At 34.3% G+C, this 27,128-nt stretch overlaps 1 protein-coding gene and 3 pseudogenes across 2 annotated transcripts; all 4 read left to right on the plus strand.

The window, feature by feature from the left end:
• Positions 1-211: 211 nt before the first annotated feature.
• On the plus strand, positions 212-7,565 carry LOC145576975 (inactive beta-amylase 4, chloroplastic-like). Its single transcript, XM_081634678.1, has 10 exons — positions 212-549; positions 2,777-2,905; positions 2,992-3,241; positions 3,639-3,859; positions 3,932-4,009; positions 4,128-4,287; positions 4,829-5,082; positions 5,356-5,425; positions 6,272-6,340; positions 7,066-7,565. The coding sequence occupies exons 1-10, from the start codon at positions 356-358 to the stop codon at positions 7,210-7,212; spliced, it is 1,572 nt and encodes a 523-aa protein (XP_081490804.1). The 5' UTR covers positions 212-355; the 3' UTR covers positions 7,213-7,565.
• A 1,114-nt stretch (positions 7,566-8,679) lies between these two features.
• LOC145576976 (protein TIC 20-v, chloroplastic pseudogene) lies at positions 8,680-9,527 on the plus strand (annotated as a pseudogene).
• Positions 9,528-14,505: 4,978 nt separating this feature from the next.
• On the plus strand, positions 14,506-17,774 carry LOC145576977 (phenylacetaldehyde reductase-like; annotated as a pseudogene). Its single transcript, XR_014098585.1, has 5 exons — positions 14,506-15,784; positions 15,993-16,385; positions 16,493-16,655; positions 17,172-17,358; positions 17,472-17,774. The product of XR_014098585.1 is annotated as a phenylacetaldehyde reductase-like (transcript).
• Positions 17,775-25,198: 7,424 nt separating this feature from the next.
• Positions 25,199-26,838, plus strand: LOC145576978 (fasciclin-like arabinogalactan protein 1 pseudogene; annotated as a pseudogene).
• The last annotated feature ends 290 nt before the right edge of the window (positions 26,839-27,128 follow it).

The raw sequence follows: 27,128 nt of genomic DNA on the forward strand, positions 1-27,128 counted from the left end.
GATCGACCGAAGACCATTTTATACATCATATATACCAGTAAATATACTTCGTACAATTATACATATAAAAATACGAAGTAGATTCCTACCTTTAAAAAAATTACAGTAAATAAAATAAAATGAATAAAAGATCCAGTGATCCACAAAATACCTGTAAATAAAAAAAAAATATAATAAAAAAAATTCTGTTTAAGAAAGAGAAAAAGAGGCTTTGATTTGAGAAGTTGCCCATTAAATCTTGGAAACCGAAATCTTTCTTCCAGACTCTTTCTCTCTCTAAAAAAAATTGCCCACTTTCTCTCTCTAAAAAATTGCCCACTTTCTCTCTCTAAAATCCTTCGAAACTCCTTCAATAATGGCGGGTGTGCTCTGTAAATGCACCCCAAAACGAAACTCATACGGCTTCAATGAATTGCTCTTTGGTATTCGAAAGGGTCGAAATGGTTTCCGTACTCAACGAAACGTTTCTACCATTGTTCTTCCCCCTCTTTTAAAGAAGAAGTTCTTCAAATGGAAATCTGTAATGGGCAAGAATTCTCCCGTTTTCAGGTCTGTTTGATTTTCAGCTCATTTTAGTTTCATTTTTTATTTTACTACTGTTTTAGTTTTATGGTTATAATTTGTTGATGATTATTTAGTGTTAATTTTGGATTATTGATGAAATTATTGGGTTTCTTGAATTTTTGCATGTTTTCTTGATCATTAAATTGAATTATTTGATACGGTGATTTTTGGGTTTATTTTTAAGTCATTGATTTGATGTGGGTTTTTTTTTTGCATTTATGGGGTGCCTTGATAATGTATAATATGATTTAGTTACGAAATGTTTATCGGAATGTTAAGGGTTAACTACAATCATTAATCGTGTTTCCTAAAATGGTAATTGTTTCGGGTTTTATGACAAAATCACGCGTTGATCCGTCATTTAATAATGAGCTGAACCTTGGAATTATCTGTATTGTGTTGCCTTGATGTAAAATTGTGAAATGTAGTCATTAATACTAAACTAAAATGGGGAGTTTTGGTTTTCTTGAAATGATCATTAATTCTTGGCTAAATATCCAAGATTAATAAATGAGAGTTATGAGTTTGAATCTGGTATTGGAGGGTGTTATACATGGTTTTGGATACTCAAGCTTCTGGCTGAATGTTAACTCACTCGGTTTTTGGATAGGGATTAGATACATACTGTTAGGGTTAATCTGAGACTGTAAAGATTAATATGATCAGAGGGCTCTATTCTGAGAATGTGAAGAGTAGACTTCAATTTTATATCTGGGTTTTTGAGGGTTCTATTTTCGGCAAAGTGGTGTGTAATGATCGATCGAAGTGAAGTTACATAGATGACATGATCTCGTGCGTACTTGTCTTTTTGGGCTGTGGCTATAGGCTAGTTTGTCAACTAATCCATTCCACAATAAGTGTCTCTTGTGGCTGGTTTAATCACGTTAAGGAGTTAGGGTGTGTTCTTTCATCATACCTGGGTTTCTGAGGGTTCTATTTTTGGCATAGTGGTGTGAAGTGATCAATCAAAGTGAAGTTGATCTTGTGTGTACTCTGTCTTTGTGGGCCTGTGGCTATAGGCTAGTTTGGCAACTACTCCACTCCAAAATAAGTGTCTTTGCCTAAATTTCACTTACATATGTGTACTAATATTGAACTTAATTTATTTGAACTTATTGCCCCAAAACTTAACTCATATGAACGTACTGTAATTGTGAAGCAAGCTTTGGTAGCTCTTATTGTCACTGAACTGTATTGGACTTATTAGCCCTGAACTTAGCTTGGCAGAACAAAACAAAACTTATATACTACCTCCGTTTCATGTTTTTTGCAATTTTGGGGTATTATTGGTGAGACATAAAATATTCCAAAGTTGCAAAAAATATGAAATGGAGGTAGTAGTTAATTAAGTGGAAACGAGGTGAGGAAATAGAGCCTTTATCTTTTTTTGTCTTGTACTTTAAATTTGATTCTTGCATAGGTATTTTAAATGACAACTAATAATGGTTTAATATATTAATTTGCTAATGATATGAAGTAAACTTAATTAAATTGACTAGTAATGTTGATGTAACCATGAACAAAGTACTGTATTTTGGATTTCATAACTCAGAAAAAGAGCTCACTAGTACAGCAGCTACAATCTTTCAACTGACCCATTTTTGAAATATTAGCTGCTATTTAACTTTTATACAGGGGATCTACATGACTTAAATAGAGTTTTTTCCATTAGGCCTATATCCACTTTCTAAGAAAGTGTTAAATTTAATAATCAACATTCTTTGCATGAAGTTATTTCACACATTTCCAGCAATGTGCAAGTGTTGGTGTAGTAAATGTAAACACTTTGGACAATTTTGTTCCAAGTTTTATGCAGTTACAAGAATGTGCTTGTATGTAATGCAACTATGTTTTACAAGATATTTGCATTTTAGCAATTACACTTGCACATGTTTTAAGCTGACTTTTTTTCTAAATCCAAGCTGCGAGCATATCTCACTTAACTTTCAGTCCTTCCTCCTTCCCTCTTATTTTAAATTTTTTGTTCCCATGTAGCCTTGAATGTCAGGCGTCTTTATTACAAGTTTGAGCAGTCATGTAAAAGAAATATGTTTGCCCTTCCTCATTTCTGGTTTAGATATTATAAATACATGTGTTTTAATGGTCACAAATTGAATGAAGTAGGTATAAATAGTACGTGCCTGGTACTTGTAAAGCTAGTTTGGTCACTTGTGATAAAAACTAATTTTATCCAGTGATCTACATGTTACAGTATGGATGCCCGAGAGAGGTCAAAATCCTTGATTTTAAAGTCATCAAAGCAGAAGAGAGTGCCTGTTTTTGTGATGATGCCCGCTGATTCCTTTAGCATTGATACTCTTGGGACTATAAGGATTAAAAGGTAAGGTCCCCTGCCCTAGTATAAGATTTTATTTTATACACGTTCTAAACAAGTTTATCAGTGTTCCTTATCATTGCCTTTTACAGACTCAAGGCTTTGTCCGCTTCTCTAAAAGCACTCAAGGCGGCAGGTGTCCATGGAATTGCAGTTGAGGTTTGGTGGGGAGTTGTGGAACACACTTCTCCTTATTCTTATGATTGGTTTCTTTATGAAGAGCTTTTCAAAATGGTATCTGAAGCTGGTCTGAAGTTGCACATTGCGTTGTGTTTCCATTCAAATGCTCGCTTATCATCCCATCATAAAGGTTCTGTGAGCCTCCCACTTTGGATTCAAAAGGTTGCTTCACTTCCCCATTAAATGTTGCTTGACTGAAACTTTGTTTGATTTTAGCTGCTTTGAAGAAATGTTTTATGTCATCTAGTTTGTGGGAGATCCTCTTTTATATCATCAAATTTCTCATGTCATTGGTATCCATTGGTGGACATGTGTAATATCCTCTACTTGTAACAGTGTGATTTTGTGGTGGTGTTGTCCTATTTTTGAGGATTTCCCTTTTCTCATTAGTCATGGCTATTCTGTTTCCGTTATGTGTTGGATTTGTCTAGTTATGTTTTCGTAATGTCAAAGATCATGCGGATACAAAGTTGGGAGGTGATATCAGCCTTGGGGGTTTTAATTTCCTCCTATGCACAATTGTAAATATATGAACCTCATTTCTTTGTCTTTCCCCCAGATTGGAGCTATCGACAGGGACATATTTTACCGAGATCGGAATGGGAATTTCTGTGACGATTATCTTACACTTGGAGTGGATGAACTTCCTTTATTTTGTGGCCGTACTGCTCTCCAATGTTATGAAGACTTCATTTTTAGTTTCCTTGACAAATTTGATTTGTTAATTGGTCACGTAATTGAAGAAATAAGTGTTGGTCTTGGTCCTGCTGGTGAACTGAGGTGATATTTTTGGCTCCTTGCCCATAAGCATCAGCCTTTTGATTCCCTTAGCTTACACGAGACTGCTTGCAGGTATCCTGCTCATCCATCTGCTGATGGTCGGTGGAGATTTCCCGGAATCGGTGAATTTCAATGCTATGATAAGTACATGTAGGCCAATCTTTCAGCTTCCAAAACTTGCTATAAGTACTTTTGAATAATGCTTTTTTTTTTTTTTTTTTTTTTTTTGGGGTAAGGTAGAATGTTCACTTATGCAATGTTATTGCAGGATGGAGGATCTCAAGATAGCTGCTTGCCAAGAAGGAAAACCTCAGTGGGGAGAAAATGGCCCACAAGATGTTGGAAGTTATAATAGCTCTCCATCTGGAGTACCTTTCTTTGAAGCTGGTCATAAAAGTTTTCTTTCTGACTACGGGCATTTCTTCCTTGTATGTACTTCTCCTGAAAGGTCATCTCCCTTATTTATATGTTTCAATATCTTCGAAAGAAATTCTTTATGCACTCTACACATGTCGTCTTGTGCTACATCACGTGACAGCATAGTGTTTGAGTGTTTGCTCTAACAACAAGAATGCAAGACATTTTCTGGGGTACAAGTAAATTTCATTTCTTCAATCCTAGGCTTTGTAAGCATCACCAAAGTGGACATGGTCGGAGTTCAAAACTAAAGACTAGAGGAGTTATTTCTCTTATTCAATTAAATAATGAGACATTCTTCCAGGAAAATTATTTAGTTGCCAATCTCCTTTTGCTACTAATAGTGTGTCATTACTTGGAGTCTAGTATTACTAGAAAATCGAAATGGGGTTTTAAGCACTGCCACAGCTGGAATTGAGTCACACTAATAAGCTTAAAGAATAGCTGGAAATACCATCAAATGCTTTGGTTATTGATGAAAAACTAAAGTATCCACATGTTTCCGTCAATTGTCAAGAAAATCTGATGTAATTTTTTATTTTTTATTTTTAGGAATGGTACAGTGGTAAACTGATTCATCACGCAGATGCAATTCTTGGAAAAGTAGCAGATATGTTGAAGAAATATCAACAAGATGATAAAACATCTGTGCTACTGGTGGCAAAGATTGGTGCAATATATTGGTGGTACCACACATTGGCGCATGCTGCTGAACTTACAGCTGGTTATTACAACACCGCTCAGAGAGATGGCTATGATCCCTTAGCTTTAGTGCTGTTTCGTCATGGTGCAGCTCTACACTTATCGTAAGAGTTCTCCTGTATATACCTTTGATCTTTTACTTAGAATTTACCCCTATCCTGAGGAAATTATGCAAGTCTATCTGCATAATTAATTGATACCCATGTTCTTAACATCTAATACTTCTCCGTTAGTTGTCTGGTGAAGTTTCTAGAGGAATTGCTTGAAAATATTTAGTTTTCTGAATCAGTAATAATGCCACTAATCTATCATCAATCCATTTTTGGTTAAGCTTTACTTTATAATCTATGTGCTTACCCTTGAAAGATTCTTTTTAGGTGCCTTGAAATGAGGGACCGTGATACACCACCAGGTTATTTTTGCAGTCCAGAAGGATTACTACAGCAGGTAAACTTTTTTTTTTTTTCCATTTCTCTTCAAGTTATTTTGTCCGAGTGCATCTCCATGTTTCTCATAATCTGCTTCCTGCCTTCTGTTGTGGAAAGTAAAACAAAATGTCTCTTTTTTTTTTTCATTTTATTATTTTATATATTATTATTATTATTATTATTATTATTATTATTATTATTATTATTATTATTATTATTATTATTTGTTTATTTCACAAAAATCCCTCTTAACTTGTAGAACAACTTAGCTTGTTTGGGGTTGGTAAGCCAGACCAATCTCAAGATCTTCACCAATTACTTGCAGTGTGGATAGCTTAAAATGAACTATAACACTTTTTTCCAGAACCAATGACATCATTACATACTCCAGTTCTTTCGTTCACGAGATCTCGTAGTCCACTGACTTATCTTTTTGAGCTTATTGGCAATGTTCTCTTTGACTTAGGGTTGTTCTTCAATTTGACCATCTTAGTTTCTCACTGCTATGACTTTAGTTTCACTTTGATGAATAATGATGTTTAAGGAATGAAATAAGAGAGAGAATAGCACTAGCATATATTTTGTGAATAAAAACTTGTAAGATTTTGCTCATAAAACAAATTAATTACCCCCAATTTTGGCATCACACTTGCCTTAGGATGGAATCTTGATCTATAAGTCATCCTAGATAGGTGTTAAAATGCACTACTCATCAAGAAGGCTTTTTGAGTATAGACATCTTGTTCTGTAAATCAGAGGGCCTTGCAATATCTTGGTGCGGGAATAGTTCAGATGCTTTTGAGTCATTGCATGGATTTGAATGTATTAATAGTTAAGGCCTGACAATATACCATTTTGAATGTAGCTTCAAGCTGTCTCGAAGAGAAGGACTATAAGTTTGACAGGAAGGAATTGTATTGACCGCTGTGACAAGGTAAACCATCTTGCTTCAAATAAATGCTTGATTTATTGTGCATGTGTGTGCAACTGCACCCAGTGTGATTGGGGTGGAGTCTTTGGCTCTATCACAAACTAACAGATCCACTATGTTGGTGTTGCTGCAAAGTAATGTCTTTAGTACTTCTAGTCGTTCCAGAGTCCTAGGTCTTAGGTATTTGAAGGGAAAAGGAAATTTGAATATTGCCTCTCATATTTATGATTTGAATAAATAGCAAACTACAGGATGTTTGTAGTTGTCTAAAATGCTCTCTTCTTTTACTTCAGGAGTTATTTTGCATTAGTACTTGTTGTCTTGTTGATATGACTGTTTGGATCTGACCTTGGGGTAGGTAGGAATTGTGGGCTTATTAACCTACAAGTTCACATGCTGTTTATCCCGTTTGGTCCCAGCTCGGCTGTACTTTTATTGAAATCTAGTCCTGAAGTACATAAGCTGAGCTGCCTGGATCAAAATTTTGGCATGATTTTACGAGTGTATTTATTCCCTTCTAATGTACTCCTGATACAATGTTAGAGATCGTAAACCACTAGGCTGGAAATTGTTTATATTCATTTATTCAAGAGTCGAGACTCAAATTTTTGCCTCCTGACTTGTTTTCCCCTGCTCTCTCTCTCTCTCTCTCTCTAGCTTTTCTTTATCTCCAACTTATATTCAAATCTATTGCTTTATATTTAAAAAGATGAAACCTCATTTTGCAGGCTGGACTGGAGCAAATACAAACTAATTGCACAGAGGCAGAAATTTTAAGATCATTCACTTATTTCAGATTGAGCAGCAGCTTTTTTAATCCCGAAAAGTGGCACAACTTTGTTCCCTTTGTGAGACAAATGAATGCTGAACAGTGACAACCCCATTCAACCAATCAATCTTTTGTTGTTAAGGAATCAAATCGATCATAGAATAGCTTTCACTGCCCTGGAGTTTTTGTCAGGCGGGATAATTTGATGGTTGTGCATCATACTGACTTCATCAACTTGTATTCTTCATTCTTTACAGGTGTAAATACTAATAGCCCTCCAATGTCAGAGTAGTTACAGCTCTAATTGTTCTATAGGAAACTATCAGCTGTTCTAGGGTACTTAATATACTCTCTTATAGATTTACGGAGTATAATCTCCTTATGTAATGAAGCTGACTACTGCATTACACTTAGCCTTATATACGGCCTTACAGGAAAAAGGTTTGTTTTTGTCAGTCATATCAGCTGGTGCAATAATCTTTACTCATTATTTGCTATTGACACAATTGATCTCTCGTGTTTCTGATCTGTATGTGGATTTATGGTTTCGATCACTTCCACGTAAAACTTACAGATGAATTTGTTTTGATCTTGGTGGATGAAGCATTCATTAACTTGATCTGCAAGTAGTTTTGGGTTCATTAAACGATTTATTTTCATTTTTGATTGGTATGTGTATATGAAAATCAGTTTTGCCTTTTCATTGTTCCGAAAAATTGTTATTTTAAAAAAAATATAAATTAGATAAATTGTGTTCATTGCAGTACTGAAGCTTAATTTTTTGGCTAGTCATAAGATTTTACAGTGGCACGAGTTTCTTAAAATGGGGCTGTTTTTGAGGACTCGTCCAATATTTGTGCTAATAACAATTAATTTTGGATCTCAATTCGTCAATGGCTTTGAATCATTGGTGGTTAGGCTTTCCTGAATTTCTGTTGAGATTTTTCCATGTAGGCACGATTTACGGAATCAAAGAGCCTAAACGACACAACTTAACCTTGACATCATCAATTGTCCAAAAAATTTAGATTGGCTCTTGGGTAACCCATTAACCCAAAGAAAGTAGTTGAAGGATTCAATCATCCTCTTATTAGACCGCTATCAATCTTTAGATTAAATTTCATACATTTCGTATATAAGTCATGTTTGAGAATTTAGTATTATTTTTTTTCAAAAGGTTACACAACCTCAAACCCACATATGTCTCGTTAAACATCTTAAGTACACTTTTTTAAAAAAAAAAATCTTCATCTCCGCTTCATCACTCATCAAACTTGTTCCTATCACTATCTTGAAGCTTGATGCAAGGCGAGTATCTACCATTTATCAAACTCAATCTACTAATATCCTTAGTTTAGACATGTATAGAAACAAATCCTTTAACCTTAATACAACAATAAATACGTCAATAAACCTTTCTATGTAATATACTTCGTATTTCACTACATACGTATATTGTACATATATGCACGCGCGCACACAAACCCACTCGGCCACGGCCCTATAAAAACAAAAGAAAAAGTACTAAAACGAAAAGGGTCGACATGGCCATTTACTTGCCCGTAGCTTCAAATTGATCTAATATGATATTTGTCCAAATAACAACACAAAAATCACTCTCCATTTCTTCAAAACCTTAGCTGCCAGCCATGGCAACAGCTTATCTACTCTCCTCACCTTCTTCCTTCAAATCCATCCCTAAAACCCATTATTCAACCTCTCTTCTTCCTCTCAAAAACGCCTCATTTCTCTCATTTACAACAACACCCACTATCCCAAATCCCTCCAAAAGATTAATCCTTTGCAAATCCAAGAAAAATGATGAAAATATTGATGCCCCAGATCGATTAATCTCAGCAATTTGCTATTTTTACCCCCTTTTTGATGGAATTCAATATGGAAAATATGTAATTAACCAATTCACCCCTCTTCAACTCATTATTCAACCTCTAATTCCTGCTATTAAGGTCTTCCAAAGCTTCCCACTCAATGGTGTTTTGGTCTTTTTTACCCTGTATTTTGTTGTTGTAAGAAATCAAAATTTCAGTAGATATGTGAGGTTTAATACTATGCAAGCAATTGTTCTTGATATTCTGCTGATTTTTCCTGATCTTTTGGAGAGAAGTTTTAATCCAAAAGATGGGATTGGGTTGGATTTGATGATGAGTTTGGATAGTACTGTGTTTTTGTTCTTGCTGGTTAGTTTGATTTATGGGTCTTATTCTTGTGCTCTTGGTCAAGTGCCTAGATTGCCTATTGTTGCTGAAGCTGCTGAGAGGCAAGTCCTTTGAATTTCATTTCACTAAGATTATTATTGTTGTTTTTATTTAATTATGTTGTTAATCTTCTCTGTTACAAAAATTGTATCAAATTATTGTATACTTTGGAATTATTAAGCACAAGGGTAGTTTTGTTGTATCATTGATGTTTTGATATAGATGAATAGAAATTAGAATTTGGGAATTGCCCTTTGGATGAAAAGTATAATTTTTTATTTCAGCTTTGGATGAATGAGCATTACTTGAGATTTGTTGTTGGTCCATCTTATGAACTATGCATACATTTCATTGTTGTTTGAAACCTCGACTCGAGAACGTAACTTAGTCCTTGTTTGATTGACAACAAAATATATGGGAAGTGAAGGTTCCTAGGCTGTGTAACAAAGTAAGTTATTTGGTTAGAAAAATTGTAGGAAGTTTGTAAACTTCATAAGAAATGTCACTACATGGGAAAAGTAACTTCATTTAGTCATAAATCATGTTTATAGTGCTTCTTACTTAATTAGCATAGGGAACTTTGGTTAAGGCTAGATACCCCTTTTACATCCTTGATCCATCATAGTAACCTACTCACTATGTCATGTTGCAATAACTCTTATGTTCATGGTGCTTTCAGTAGCTGCTAGCACGCGACATGCTAGTGAGAGAACCATTTATTTCAGCTGCTAGCAATACTTGTTGCTGTTCTTCAAAGTTGGCATATTCTTCATATTTTGTACTTGATTTGGAATTTAAGCTGAGGATAACCTGGCAATATCCAAGGAGCAGGGGCACTAAGGCATTAGGCTGACTAGTTGCTACTAACTCAGCTCCTTTTGCCATTCCTCACACACTATTATGTCCAAAGTGGGGCAGATCATCAACTTTCTTACCAAGCATCCCAATTAATGCAATTTCCGAAGCCATCACCAATGTCTCCATCACTGCACTAGCATAGGTGATTACACATTGACCATCACATGTGAATCTTTCTTAGAAAGCAAGTTCCATCTTTGATCATTACCCTATTTGTAACATATCTCTCTCTATGTCCTAGACTTTCTTCGAGCCAGTGAAATGTTGCCTCATTTTGTTTTTAAAAATCCTAGAGATTATTGTGTTGGGCGGACAATGACTGCCTTGCCTTTGGCTATTCAAGGCACATTGACATAACTGACATCAGAGACAGAAGAATGGTAATTCCTGTTAAGAACATCAGTTACGGTGAAGTAGCTGCTTTGTCGGATCCTTTTAGGAATTCCAAATCTCTGATATAAAGTAATGGCATGCTGTCGGTTCCACAAGCCCCACCAGACCAGATACTGTTTTGACAATTATCGTTGACTAATGACTACTACTTCGTATATCATTAAGCTGCTAGCGTAGAAGTTGTCTAACAACAATGCTGAGATGATCTACACAGAAAATGTAATGACCATGTTTTGCTTGAAATAAATTTTCCCTTGAGTAAATATTCTCAGGTTTGAGCAACTACAAAAAAGAGTTAACTTGGTCTGTTGTTGTATCATGCAGTGCCACTTTACCCTCCCTTTTATATGTTAAGGAAATTAGCTTATAGCTTCCAGATTTTTTCTACTGATATGCTGGACAAGTTTGAGAATATTGGTGGGATGTGGGTCTAAAGACCATGGGTTATCTCAACCCGAGTTGTCTGTAAATGTCTTGATGGCATGTTCTAGATAGTGGGTGCTGTTGATGTGGCCTTATTGCCTAAAGTGCTGTTTAAGGCTTAATAAATATGGCATTTATCCATAGAATCCATATAATTATCCTTCCCAGTTTCTACAGCAACTAACTGATAATACATTTTTTAGGTCTATACTATTATCTTTTCATCTCAAGCCATTGCTTTAGTATTCTGTGCTGTGTATCTTGACTGATTAGTTAGCTTGAAATTGAACTACAAAATAAATGGATTACCACTGTGAAATATACAATAGTTAAGATATGATATTCTGATAGCTTAAGGAAAAAGGTCCAACTGTGGGAGTACTTTCCTCAATAGTAAGTGGCATCCATCTGCTAAGAATTAGGACCTAAGGCATGTCTTGAATAGTAAGTGGCATCCATCTGCTAAGAATTATGTTCGTCTCAAATACTTTGGACCAAACAAGCTCCATCCCCTCTTCTTCAATAATTCTACGGTCTACCTTGGCAATCACTTTATTCTTTAACATTAGCCTTTAAGATTCAGTTATCTGACCTTTCTGATAGACTTAAGATTTTCTGCCTGTGAGATTAAGAAATGTGAAGATTCACCCCGTAGTTGTAATCCTGTCAAGAAAAAGATGAGAAATATTTGATATTCTTCCAAGGTTTGCCAGTGAATCAAATCCCTTTCATGCTGCAAGACATGAGCATCCTGGTTATGAACACGTTGGTTACACTGGTTTAATCTCAAAGTAGAGTTTGCTAGGAAAGCTATGATATTGGAGACTGAGGTTATTACATCCTGGTTCATGGAGACATTAAGCAATGATTCACCCATAGCAATGTATTACATTGGTTCAGGCCCTTCAGGGACAAGCCATACTGCTAGGGTGATGCGAAGCCAGTCGGACTCGATACATTAAACCTCCTAATTTCAATGTCACAAGGTATACGTTTTCACCACTAGACTAAGCCAAGCTTATTTTGTAAGCCTGGTCCGAACACGAACACAAGTTATTAAACCAGGGCAATATTGCTCCAAAAAATCATTTATTTGAGTCTAATATAAATTTTTTGTCTATTTACACAAATCCTATATTGACTTTGACCATGTCTAGTTACTAATTTTACTAATGTACGGAGTATTAAAATAGTATTACAATAGTGATAGGGTTAATTTAAATGTTTATTTTCAAAATAATTCTCTTTAATTATTTTTTTTATCAAAACATAACTTAAGATAATGGTTTAAGTAGTGTGTTAGCAATCATGTCCCTGATGCATTGTGGAAAAGCAAAAGAATAAATTAAAATTGGACATGAGTCAGGGTAGCACAAGGGCCGACAAAATTTGACACGAAAATGGTCTAATCTAGCACAAGCTTGCCATGGAACGAAAGGCACACCGCATGGGTCTTACATGGGCTTATTTACAAATTTTGGCAAGAGCACGATAGACTAACTTGCGTGTCAGCATGCCTTTATTTCCACTCAAAGTCAAAATATATAAGCCATGAACTCAGCCTCGAGTTACAACATATGAGTTAGGTCGTGCATGAGCTTCATTTATAAATAACCCTTACAAATCCAACACGACACGTCTTTTTTTTTAGCCCATTCCAGGACCAGCTTTAATTAAAACTATTTACTAATTGAAATTTGGGCCTTTTATCAACCATAAAACTGGGCCAAGTAATATGGACCAAGTGTCAACCAAAGGTCATGAACCATCTACCAAGTCAATAATATCAAGATAACACAAACAAAGAAACTTCTAGTAGCAACCAAAAATCCCTAAATTCTCAAAAAATCAATTCAATTTCTCTCTCAACTTCATCCCTCAATTCAAGAAATGAGGAGCTCAACAAGGAATGGATCGTTGAAGCAAGCAGCAATAGTAATGGGTGCGCTCGCTTTTGGGTGGTTAACCATCGAGCTTGCTTTCAAACCATGGCTCGATAAGGCTCGAGCCGCTATCGACAAGTCGGACCCTGCTCATGACCCTGACGATGACAACGACAACGACGTCGTTTCACCCGATGCTCAAGCTGCTGGCGTTGAGAATGATAATGATGATTAACTGTTTATTGTTGGGTTTTGGTTTTCTAATTAGGGGTTTCGGTTGAACCTTTTGATGATAATGTTATCAACTTTATTTAGGTAATAATGTTTTAGATTTAATTTAATGTTATAAATAATGATGATAAGGGTTTAATTTAAGTTTTATTGATTTTAATTGCTCTGTTTTTGGGTTTATTATGATATTGTAACAAATGAGATAGATTTTACACCCAAGTGTATAATAATGGATTATGGATGTTAAGCTTTTGATCATCCAATAATTTTTTGTTTCAAATTAGTTATTGTTGGTATTTTATTTATGCTTGAACTAAGATATGCAATTTCTAAGCAACTAAACAAGCAATTAGAAAAAAGGGTCATATTTATTTGGTGGGACTAAAGATAGGATATTACTAGTAGTGATGAAAAGATAAGATTTAAGAACATGTCATTAGAAGCCATCTAGGTAATTATTTTAGGTTTCATTGAAACTCTAGCTTGATCGTGGTTAATGGTTAATGGTATGGTTAATTGGTTATGTTATCAATGACACCGTTCTTAGGCTTATGAACGATTTGTTCAACTTATTTTGACTATTTTTTTAAAAAAATAAGTGCATACAAGCTTAGATAAAATATATTTTGCTACAATGATTATGAATTGCGACGCAATAACAAATAGGTCATGTTATAGTGAAAGTTTAGATGAAGTTTAGTTTAGTTATAATAGTTGAATAAAACAAACAATATATAGCATCTTACTTGCTAATTAATTGATTAAATATCAAATTTTGAATCCTTTGAAAATGATTTTTGTTGTTTGTGGGACAAGTGGAAGCTTCAAAGAAGTGTTACAAAGAAGAATGTCTTAATAATATGTCATATATACAAAGTTTTAATTTGATACATTACGTCCAAAACTTAAAGTTACTAAAATAGTTGATATCCGCACGTTTCACATCCCGGATAAATTGCGTGTTGAGGACCAAGTGTTCACGGGACAAATATACAATAACGTCAAATATGAAGATATAGCAAAAACTAGTAGTATTAATTAGTAACCACAATTCCAAAATAAAAGCCACAATTCCAAATTTCCAAAATCACTTGAATATCTTAATCTAACTTGATCAACTAGGGGAGATGACGAGCGCACCAAAGGAAGGACATGTGAAGCAAGCAGCAATTGTAATGAGTGTGCTTGCTGTTGGGTGGCTAGCCGTCGAGCTGGCTCTCAAGCCGTGGCTCGGCAAGAAAGGAGCCACTTCGGACAAGCCGGAACCTACTGAAGCTAATGAACCTAGCGCGGCTAATGTTGAACCTACTGCAGCTAATGATGAACCGGCTGTCAAAGAAGCTGCTCCAACAGAAGCTCAAGCCGTTGAAGCCGGTGATGATGCAACTACAAGCAGTTGATTTTCCGTCAGTCGGCTTAGCTGCTGTGTTCTTTTCTTTTAAGCCCTTTTCAGTTTAATAACTTTAATTATCAAATGTTTGTCAAAAGAAAAAAACTTTAATTATCAAATGATCTTATTATTCTATGTCACGCTCTTGTGGCTTTCTAAACACCAAAAAATCTTATTAATCTATGTACTATTTCACGATCCAAAAAGGGGGGAAAAATTACTTTGTATTAAGTCATTTATTGTGATGACATGAATAATCATAATAAGTGCATGATTTCATTGGTGATTTAGACCATTTAGTGTCATTATTTATTGCCCAATTTTGATAGTTTGCAATCTAACAAGGGTGGATTGCAAAATATATACAATTACAGCTTTTTTTTTCTAGCTATTTTAATTGCTACATATATATTGACATCCACAATTTTCAATATGAGTTTAAGTGTTAATATTATACTTACGGTAACTAATTAATTATATATTTGTTTTCAAAAAAAAAAAAATAATAATAATAATTATATATTTATATATTGCTCTGTATGAGTTTCATCAGTACGGCATTATTCATTCTTTTTATTTTACTATTGTTCATTATATATAAAAAGTGAAAAATATAATAATTATGTTGGATACGTTGAATGTCTATAGTTTTTACAATTAAACAATACTCATATTATTAAGGATAAAGTTATTGCAAACGTGTCAAGTCATAATGAAATAACTTAGGAAAAAAGCGTAGAAAGTAAATCGTGGCCTATGAATTATTATCTACTAGCATGTCATCCAAAAAAAATCATCCAATCCTTCATACTTCATATAAATTTAAAGTATGACTTGTTCAAAAAGGTTTTTTTTTTTTATTTTTTTTTGGTGGTGGAAACGAGGGGCAAGCCCGAAAACAAGAGAAATACTAGCAGACTTGTTTAAAAAGATAGGAGAATTTATTAATTTATATTCCAGTCCGTATCTTATATAGCTTTCTTGGAGGAAAATAAATAAATCTTTCATAGGAACTATGATTGTTATGACAAACTTATCCAATCATAGGAACTATATATATGTATATTCCCCTAACACGTAAAAAGTTGTATTAGGGTTTTATTTTAGTTAAACAAATTAAAGAACATAGTTTAAAGAAAAACAGTAGATAAGAAGATATTATGGCGAATTCCGAAGAAAAAAAGAAAATTTGTGTAACAGGTGCTTCTGGATTTATTGCTTCTTGGATTGTTAAGCTCTTGCTTGATCGTGGTTACGTTGTCAATGGCACCGTTCTTAGCCTAAGTATGTATCTTTCTTTCGATTTCTCTTTTGTTATGCACGTCACAAGTAATTGTCACGTTGATAATGTACTTTACACTACTTTTCTTGAATAATTATTTCTCGATTGCCTATAGTTATGTGAAGTCACATAGATAGTTTGCGACTCTAATTGTCATCAAGAATTAATTAATTGTCACGTTAATAGTGTAAAATTAACAACTTTGTACAGGTGATCCGAAGGAAGTAGATCACTTGCTAGCTCTGGATGGCACGAAGGAAAGACTCCACTTGTTCGAAGCCAATCTTATGAAGGAAGGTTCCTTTGATTCTGCTATTCATGGATGTGATGGTGTTTTTCATACTGCGTGTCCTGTTAAACTCGACGTCTCCAATCCTCAGGTTAATTATAAATTCGTCGTGTTTTTAGGCTGAAATGATTGATCCAGCAGTAAAAGGAACAATGAATGTCCTTGCATCTTGTGCTAAAGTTTCAACCATCAAACGCGTAGTTTTTACATCTTCTATGGCTTCTGTTCTGTGTACTGGTAGACCTCTGACAGCTGAAACTGTAGTGGATGATACATGGTTTTCTGTACCTGAAATCTGTGAGAAATTACCAATGGTTTGTGCACTTTCTTGCCATATAAAAATCATCTTATGTTCTTGATTTGATAGGATATTAAAGATAGCGAAAAGACTAACTAAAACCTGACTGATATATGTATGCAGAAGTGGTATCTGCTGTCAAAGACATTCGCCGAAGAAGCTGCTTGGAAATTTGTCAAAGAACATGACATCGATATGGTGTCGATAAACCCAGGAATCGTTATAGGTCCTGCACTGCAGCCAACAATCAATGCTAGTGTTGCTGCTATTCTAAACTTGGTTAATGGTATGAACATTCTGTTTTTAGGCTTATTATTCTGTTTTGGTCAATGATCAAATCTGTCTTTTATTCGATAAATTAAGGGAAAATCGTCTGCGTTGGTTTGGACATGTAAGACGGAGACCCGAGGGTGCACCGGTGCGAAGAGTGGAAGAGTGGGACCATGGAGGGATTAAACGAGGAAGAGGGAGACCAAAGATGACTTGGTTGGAAGGAGTGAGGAAGGATATGAAGTGCATGGATTTACGTGAGGATGAAGTTTTGGATCGTAAGGGATGGAGGAGAAAGATTTATGTTGATGACTACACGGAATAATCAAATTTGGTTCATGTTAGCCGACCCCACTTTTGGGATTAAGGCTTTGATTGATTGATTGATTGATTCGAGTAAAACTGATGTATAACATGATTTTTTTCCTGTTTCTTTAATGTTTCTCTATTGAGTTGAAGAGATTAGGGCTTAAGTATGTAACGATTGCACCATTTAAACTTCGACAAGTTTTGTTATTCGAGTTTATTGCAGGGTCAGAAACCTATGATAATGGAACATATGGATGGGTTAATGTCAAAGATGTAGCTGAAGCACACATTCTAGCATTCGAAACTCCTGCAGCAAATGGGAGGTATCTGTTGAATGAAAGTGTTCATCATGTTTCGGAACTTGTGAAGATCTTAAGGGAGCTTTACCCTGACCTTCAAGTCCCTAACAAGTAAGTTTGTTCCTTCTTTTCTGCATTACTAAGGGCTTACACTGTATCTTAATTCCTATCTAGTATCTACTGTTATTTCGCCTTTGATAAAATCCGTCTATGCACACTTCTAGGCCTTCGAATGACAAGCCTTTCAATCCAGCTTACAAAGTTTCTAAGGAAAAGGTGGAAAGCTTAGGCATCAACTACATTCCCCTGAAAATCAGCCTTAAGGAAGCTGTCGAATCCTTGATCGAGAAGAAGTTCATTAGTGCTTAATTTTGCTGTTTGATCTCATAGCTATTATGTAGGACAGACATTTCTAGAGTTTATATAATCTTAGCTTAAATTGCATATACAATATTGTTCCAATTTCCAACTTTGATGTTCTAATTTCCAACATTATTTCCTATATACAATAATGTTCCAATTTCCAACTTTGATGTGTATTACTGATTACATGTACATTTCAAAATATTATTGCAGAGGGATCTTTATCAAGTTGATCCTACACCTATCTAGTATCCAGACCAACCTTCATTATTCTGTCAATACAACACATATACGTCTGGCTGCCTGATGTCTCGGCCTTTAGGCACCTCAAGTATGCCCGAGCAATGCATGCCTCAGCTAGAACTTCTCTCCCATAAATAACATGTTTTGTGCTCTCGAAACTAAATTCAAATTGACTGCGTTAGCTCGGTAACTATATGGTTGTACATTTGTGTCGGGTGCTTCCATGGCATCCTGGGTGCATCTTGCTAGTTGCTACCTTGTTAGTCAACCTGTCAGTTGTTACTAGCTAACAAGGTAACAATGCAAGCTACTTCGTCAATTTATTTGGTGGAATAGTATGGATCAATAGCCTACACATGTTGGGCCAGCAGGCCCAGAGGTTGGCATTAATATCCCATAGCAATTGGCCCAAATATAACGTATTATATTGATAGTAGTTTATACAAAGTATAATTAAGTACAAGGCTCCTAACCTCCTAGCTTAGAATATTGAAGGAGAAAAAATTAAAAAAAAAATAAAATTATGTAGTAGAATATTTTGATAATTAAGAATATCATTACATGTAAATAAAGAAAATAAAAATATATAAAAGCATTATCACATATTCACATTGATCAATTAATTAATATAACTTTAAAAGCTCCAAACCTCAAAACTAAACTAACAATAAAAATTCATTTGTTAAACCCTAATTTTAAGAGCAAGTATCAAAATAAAATATAGAGTAATAAAGATAGTTATACGGAGTAATGAATATTGATTCACATCAACTAGTATATTAAATTGACAAATAAGAAGGCAAAGGTGCTTAAATTTATTAACTGTCAAAATATCATGAAAATATAATTATTTACTAGGTATAAAAAAGGGGACTTAGTTGGTCTCAAACTATCAACCTTTTACAAAATTCATCGGTTCAACTAGCTAGCTAGGTTCCTCAAATGTATTCGATAACTAAGTTAGGAAAGGGCATGGAATCCTCAATTTAATCTCTAATGGGAATTAATTAAATCAAGTACGGAATAGTAATTAGCTAAACGTATCAACAATCCGAACAACATGCATATAAATATAGTCATATATAATAATCCGTATCTTATAAAATAATCGCACATAGCTCATGGAAGTTACAAATGATATGCTAATCACCGACCATTGATAACAGAATTTTCGGTTGCCTCAAATACATGAAAGAATACTCATAAAAACGTTGTCCTTTCTACAAGAAAATTTATTAGAGGGAAGATTGTAATCAAATGACGTTACCCATTAGCAAGAACTAGGGATGCTCAAGGAATCAATCTTAACAATGTAACATCCACTAATTCTTGTTCTTGTACGAATTTAAGTAAGTTCAAAATATATTAGGGGCCTCCATAAAATCCGATACATGATGATTCGTTTTCGAGGTGGGTCGTTATGGATTTTCGTTGATATTGACAAGAATCACAAAATTTAAACAAATTGTCTAGCAATTTCAAAGCAATTAACTACTACTCCTGTATTGTCCTTGTGGGCACATCCGAACTAAATAAAAACTTGGAAAATGATAAACATAACTCTTAGGCCTATGTATAAGGAGCTAAAAAACGAAATATTAAGGTTAAATTTACATTAATCACACCACTTTGTGCGTGATTTTGTCATGAATTTCCAACTTAATTCCATTTTAGGAAGTATATTTAATGCTTATAGATAGCCCTAAGCGCTATATATATCGTTACCCTAAAAACTTTCATAATTATATTTTATGCATTCTCTAATATCTTCAAAATCACAAAATTTATAAAATTAAAACTTGTAAAATATTGATACAATAATAAATATATATACATTGAAATGACTCTAACATGATCTCACACATAGACAGATCTAGGGACGGGCCTACCTAGACCACGACTTTTGCATAAATGCATAAAAACATATGTAAATGTATAAGAACTTATGTGAGAACCTATAGAGAATGTGTTCAATCCTTGTTGGTATCAATTATAAAGATGATTTGTATAGTGATTTTTTACCATATAAGGTCAAGTGAACTGAACAGGGCATTAGATCCAGTTAATATTGATTTTTTTACAAAAAAAAATAAATTATTTTTCAGCATTTTTTGCACATGTGCTACTTTGACCTTGACAAATCAGTGATTGACTTTCGATGTTTTCAAATCTTCCAAATATAGACATTTGCAATTTGCGTTGATGTTCTGATTGAATAGGTTGATGACATGATTTAAACCCATATGAATTGGAATTGGGAAGAAGACCCTGAAGTTTGAAACATGATATATGTATATAGATTATGGTGAGTGACATTACAAATTTACAAGATTATCTTCTCTTTAAATTCTGGATTAGTGAGTGTGTTTGAACTTAGAGCGTGTTTGAACTAGTGAACTATGTTGTATTCTTCTCGTGTCAAATGAAATCATCTAATAAATTTTATATTTGGTAATTAAGAATTATTTATCGCCCGTTTAATAATTCGATACATGTGAAGAGAGGGAAGGAAGCAATCAAGCAACATAAGTTTTAGCAAAATCAATTAGAAGACTCGAATCTAGGAGCTCAAGATCATCAACTTATTTATTAACCCCATAGAAATCAGTAAAAAATATCCCAAGTTCCAAACTTATAACGGTCGAAAAAGAACAAAAGATGAAATCTTCAATCTTAACCGTCGAGGGCCCACGAAAAGTCGTCGGTGGAAGGACAACTCTTTTTATTTTATTTAATTTTTATTTTGTTTGGGGTGAAAAATGACAAAGGGGCTTTTCTTAGATTATTCTGTCAAATGTGGACAACACTCTTGTTGAGTTAGGGACCCACCAATGGACCTTTCTACTGGCTCATCTCATGGTCCATACTTTTTTAACCCTTGATTTGGACTTAAGGTTGGCTCAACGTATAAAGGTTACTTGGAATTTTGGCTGGGGTTTAGGGTTGAATGGTAGATCCGATATTATTTGAGTTTGAGTGTAATCGTCTCTTCACTCAGATTTTTACGAAGCACTTCTTGTTTTTAGGATGAATCAAATAAAATGTCACATAATAGTTTAAAGATATATCATGTTTATGTATAAAGGATTAAAAATTAATATGTATTGAGACAATTCAAACTTAAAAGAATTTATCTAAATGTAAATGCAACATTTTTGCAAAATTGAGAGTACTTTTCAAATTGAGTAATTGACTTGATGATAGCCTTTATTTGAGATAAATCAAGGTTAGCAACAAAATAGAATTGGAATGGAGTCTAATTTTACTTTGCACATATAACGTGAATTTTAGCAATCATAATCCTTCTTTTAACTTTAATTAATTAATGTCGCTTTAATTTGGTGACATTTGAGTACAATTAAGAAGGAGATGAGATCATTATATAATATCGCATTGCTTGAATTATTTTAAGTGAGGGGTAGAATGTATTTATGTGATTATGTGCAAGCAAGAATCTAAAATTTTGTCTTAATTGTAATGAGTATTCAGAACGGACAAGTTTATGAGAGTGAGGGATAGTTCAAGTGATTAGAGCTTTCCTCCCGATTTCAGGAGATCCTGGGATCGATTTCATCACCCCCGTCCTTGTGACTCTTTAAGTTCAAAAAAAAAAAAAAAAAAAAAAAATGGACTAGTTTATTTGAACTAGGCTAGTAGTTCATATTAAAGTGAAATAATTCCCCTCACTGTGCATCATAGCAATACTTCATTCTCGACTTTGTTCAATATATATATTTTGAATAGTTTGCTTTACTTTTAGCCTCTAGTTTCAGATCATTCTAGTAAACTCATGACAAATGCATACAAATTTACTTTACACAATCACATAAATTATGTCAAACGTTGGTCCGTTACTTTATACAAATCGTTATTTTTTTTTCAATATGCTAACTTTTATTAAATATGGAGTATATATTAATATGAAGTTTGATAATATTAATTATTTTATAATTGTTTATTTATTTAGGGCCAACCTTTCTTTCTTTCTTTTTTTGAAATATTATTTAAGCCAAATTTATGTTAATCATGTCGTTTATTATGAAACTAAGTTAGTAAAACAACAAGATTAACCCGGATTTTCGATCCATCCAACCATATCATGTCCTCTTATTATCAGTGTTTAAGTAATTATAAATACTTTTTCCATTTTCTAAATAAAAGTATCTTTGATACATCAAACTTAATTTTTATTTGCTTAAACAGCAGGATGGTAGGGATCACCTTTTGGATAAAATTATTAAAGACAACAAAACGTTAAAGAACTCAATTAGGTGAATTTGGCTTCTTCTAATCAAAATATATACAAATATAAATGTATGATATAATAATTTCACTTTCTTACTCATGATTACCTAAAAAGTTCCTAATCCTAGTGTTTGTAATAATGTACATATATCACCTCGCTTTTAACAATAATGTATTCAATAAATCCACTTAACTTATAAGTTATAACTAATCAACATGTTACTACTAAATTTAAAAGAACCTTAAATAATTTACATGCATGGATTGATGTCATTAATACTACTAGCTATTTATACTTGTAATCAAGCAAATTTAAAAGAACCTTAAATAATTAACCAAGACTACTTAACCAATCTTGCAATAATCTTTATTAAGTTTTTCTTCATAAAATTCATTTATAAATTTACATGCATCAATTGATGTCATTAATACTCGTAAGAGTCATAACATGAGGATCGTATAGCTAATCAACACGTACATAACTTAAAAATAATTAACCAAATCTTCAATAATCTTTTTCGAATTTTCAGACTTTGAGGATCCATAATCTACAATCTACATGCCTAGATCGATGTCATTAATATTCGTAAGAGTTGTAACAAGAGGATGGTATCTACTTGCTTAGGGCAGGGGCAGGGCAGCACGAAAGATGAAAGCTAGAAGAAAAAAAACTACCTTTATGCTATACTTGTGGTGGAGTGTTTTATTATATTCTTTTTGTATTTTTAGGGTACTCTTTAAATTTATGGCCTTGATTTCTGTTTAAGATGCCATTTCCACGTGATTTTGAGTAGTTTTTACTGTACTTTCCGAATCCTAAATCTTTTCTTTACAGTATATTAGTCAGCTTTGTTGGTTGGAGCCTTGGAGGTTTAATTGAATTAACTTCTTGAATCTTGATTATTAACAAAGCAAAGTTCTTGATTTATAATAGTAAGATTACTCGATTTATTTTATCTAAATTGTTTCCGCAATTAAAACTCATGGTTGATGGATTAAAATTGATTATTCTTGGTCTAAAAGGAGTTATTGAGAACAATTGAGTAGAAGTATATGTATGAATTTTTAGAAAATCTTTGTCCACCTTCAAATGTAATGTATGTTCATAACCAATATTGTAAAAGACTACATACCAACCTGGTTTTCGATCATAGTCGATATGACAAAGATCAACTCGCCTTATGGACCGTGCACGTTGGCCAAGAGGACGAGGGCTACGTATAAGTGTGCAGCCATATTACCCACCCTATTCATGATGATTGTGGATGAACATTAGAATTGAGTTGAAAGAAATTTTAATTTAATTTCCCATTGTAATAATTGTGTAAGTGCCATATATTTGCTTTATAAGTTGATAAAAATGATGTAGATCTTGTAGAAAACTAACCTAAATAACGAATGTAATACGTCAACACATTTTCAACACATTTTCTAACGTGTTTAATGTGTTGCTGACTTACCGCTAATACAAAGGCAAGTGTTAAGAGCTCATTTTGCGGTTTTGCCCACTGGCCAAACCACGAATTACAAACCATAGCCGCTCAACATAGGCAGCAACGATTGGAACCCTAACAAGCTCCACACAAAATCTATTGATTTAATTACAAATCATACTTTGAATCATATTTATGTATGATTTAAAAGAATAAATAAACAAAATTAAATCCCTCTATATTTAATTATGGATTTATGGTTGAAAAGGACGTGTAAATCTTTATACAATCTCACCATTGATACATTTGCTCCACATGATTGGATCATCACATGCTACAAATCTAAATCTTGACCACAATTCCCCAATTAGACACCCTTGATAGAGTAGGAACAATTTAACTTACTCTAAAACAACAAAAGGTAACAAATCAACCAAGTAATACAGAGTATATTAATTCTTTTTTGCTTGTGATGTTTCATTTTGAAACTCTCACAACGATCATACTTTGTATGTTATTGTTACGAGTAATAATTATCAGTATAATTGAATTAGCTAGGCCGCTACTATAATACAAGAGATTTTCTCTCCCGATAAAAAGAATACACATTAGTACATTACATATATACGAAGTGAAATTGTTATGAGTATTTAACCGTTGTATAAAAAAGTGTAGTTGATATTTCTGATTATAAGGCTTAAACAATGGATGGAAATTGTCATTCACAATAATCATCTTGGACAGCTTGATATTATGAGAAAGTAGCATAGTTCCATATGATAACATCCGTCATACATTACCTTTTTTCCGCACTAATTAACCATGATTAATCCACAATTTTTATATTAGCACACAAAAATCAAACCAAATCCTCCTTATAGTATATACTTGGGACAATTATTCAAACCTAACCCCGACATTTATAGTTGTCCTTCAAGTATATGATTCAATGGCAACTTGACAATTGTTCAACTTTGACACGTTTCCCTTTCATCTGTTTTATAGAGAAAATTCCATCTAATGTAAACAAAATTAGATAATAATAAATGAATTAATCAATAACTTATGCATGTAATTGTGGGCTTCATCACTACAAGTGTACAGCCATTAGTCAGCTTTAATTAGTAACTAAAAATATAGAGTTTTGGATCCTAATCTAACGTCACTAGATTCTACATTCATGCAAGCTTTGTTGGTGGCGTAGATTGAAGACTAAAATATAGTCATGCAAATAAATGTTAATAAGAGACTGCATCCATTTCTTCATGAATGTGATATGCATCACTCTCTCCGTATGTATATCATATCAGCAATACAACCTTGTCATAATCTTCATATTATTAAATAAAATAGGAGAAATTTAGAAATAAAACTATATAAATCACACGTTTAATTTAGTCATTCTGATTTATCGATACCACATGATTAAAAAGTGTATAATTAACTTTAAAGATCAACTAGATGCTTCTCCATCTCCCTATTATCTTAGCTAGCAAATAATAAGCAAAATATCAAAAAACTAACTCATAGTGGCTCAATTAGTAATTCAACCCCAACTCTAAACCCACTATCCATCCAACTTCACACTCACTCTAGCTAGCTCCCACACTCTCTACTTTACTCTTTGTCTCACTTCTCAACACTCCCATTTTCCAAACCTCATTCATTTCTTCCACACTTTTTCTCTCCACCACATTCACAAAACACAAACCACAAACCACATTCACAATGCAAACATCCCTCTTCGGAGCATTGCTCCTCCTCCTACTAGCAACCACCTCAAATGCACACAACATCACCAAAATCCTAGCCAAATTCCCTGAATACTCCACCTTCAACCACTACCTCACCACCACCCACCTCGCTCCCGAGATCAACACTCGCCAAACAATCACCGTCCTCGCGGTCGACAATGCCGCTATGAACTCCCTCATTGCCAAACACCTCCCTATCTCCTCCCTCAAAAATGTACTCTCCCTACATGTTCTCCTAGATTACTTTGGCGCCAAGAAACTCCATCAAATAACCGATGGTACCGCCCTTGCCGCCACTATGTTCCAAGCCACTGGTTCCGCCCCCGGAACCTCTGGCTTCGTCAACATTACCGATCTCAAAGGCGGCAAAGTTGGCTTTGCCGCCACTAAAGATGCCGACGATTCCGGCACTCTTTCCCTCGACGCTACCTTTATCAAGTCAGTCAAAGAAATCCCTTACAACATTTCCATCATCCAAATTTCCCACGTATTGTCTAACCCTGACGCTATGGCGCCCGCGCCCGCGCCCGAGGCGACGAATATTACCGACATTATGTCCGCGCACGGCTGCAAGGCCTTCGCCGACACGCTCAAGACTTTTCCCGACGCTCTCGACGTCTTCACCTCCAACGCCGAGGGCGGCTTGACGGTGTTCTGTCCCACCGACGATGCCTTCAAGAGCTTCCTCCCGAAGTTCAAAAACCTAACCAAAGAGGAGAAATCCTCTCTCCTACTCTTCCATGGAGTTCCGATCTACTACTCAATGGCGATGTTGAGGTCCAGTAATGGAATGATGAACACTCTGGCGACCGACGGTAAGAAGAAATTCGATTTCGAGGTTCAAAATGAAGGTCAATCGGTAACATTGAAGACGAAGATTGTGACGGCGAAGGTTACCGGAACCCTAATTGATGAAGAACCGGTTGCGATTTACACCGTTGATAAGGTTTTGAAGCCGAAGGAGATCTTTAAGAAGGCGGAGATTTCGCCGGCGCCAGCACCGGCACCGGAAGCTGAGGCGCCGAAATCGTCGAAGCATCACCATAAGTCGCCGCCTGCGCCGCCGAGTGATGATTCGGCTGACTCGCCAGCCGATTCGCCGGCTGACTCGCCGGAATCCGATGATGCGGCGGATGATTCGAGTGAAGGAGGAGAGAGAGTGAAGAAAGGGTTTTGGATTATTGTTGTGTCGGTGGTGATGGTTTCTATGTTGGTATAGAAAAAAGAAAAGAAAGAGATAATGTTGAGATGAAACGACATCGTTTCGTTCAGGTAAAAATTGAGAAAAATAATTAATTTCGGTTATTTTAAAAAAATAAAAAAAGAGAAATTGTAAAAGTATTTGATGATTTTTAATTATGGTGTGGCCAAATTGTTGGCTTGTAATTTTTTTGGTTTTATTTAGGATTTTGTGTGCCAAAATTTGTTTGTTTGCTTTTTTTTTTTTTTTTTTTTTTTTTTTTTTTTTTGAGTGAATTTTTATTTGGGGTAGGAGTTTGTGTTTTTTTTTTGGTTAATTGGTTGTAATTTGTGTTTGAGAAATTGTAAACACACATAATTGAAGATAATTTATGGTGATTTATTAGTTCATTTAGCAATTTGTTTCTTTATTTTTTGCTTAATGTTTAAATTTGTGTATATATATATATATATATATATATATATATATATATATATATATATATATATATATATATATATATATTGATGCAAATGAGGGAAAATTTGTTTTTATATATACATGCTTAGAAATTATATGAATTGAACAAAGTTCATGAGTATAATGATGTCATAGATTCATAGAGCATAATGTATCAAATTGTGTTGTGCAATGTAGTTTGAT

This window comes from Chenopodium album, chromosome 13 (genome assembly GCF_948465745.1).
Source record: "Chenopodium album chromosome 13, dcCheAlbu1.1, whole genome shotgun sequence".
NCBI classification, from domain to species: domain Eukaryota; kingdom Viridiplantae; phylum Streptophyta; class Magnoliopsida; order Caryophyllales; family Amaranthaceae; genus Chenopodium; species Chenopodium album.

What these genes read in the sequence shown, in the direction of transcription:
- LOC145576975 (XM_081634678.1), top strand. Translation starts at nt 356, where the DNA reads ATGGCGGGTGTGCTCTGTAAATGCACCCCAAAACGAAACTCATACGGC. An exon ending in GGGACTATAAGGATTAAAAG is followed by an intron (nt 2,906 to 2,991) that starts GTAAGGTCCCCT and finishes TGCCTTTTACAG; the next exon opens with ACTCAAGGCTTTGTCCGCTT. An exon ending in ACTACGGGCATTTCTTCCTT is followed by an intron (nt 4,288 to 4,828) that starts GTATGTACTTCT and finishes TTTTATTTTTAG; the next exon opens with GAATGGTACAGTGGTAAACT.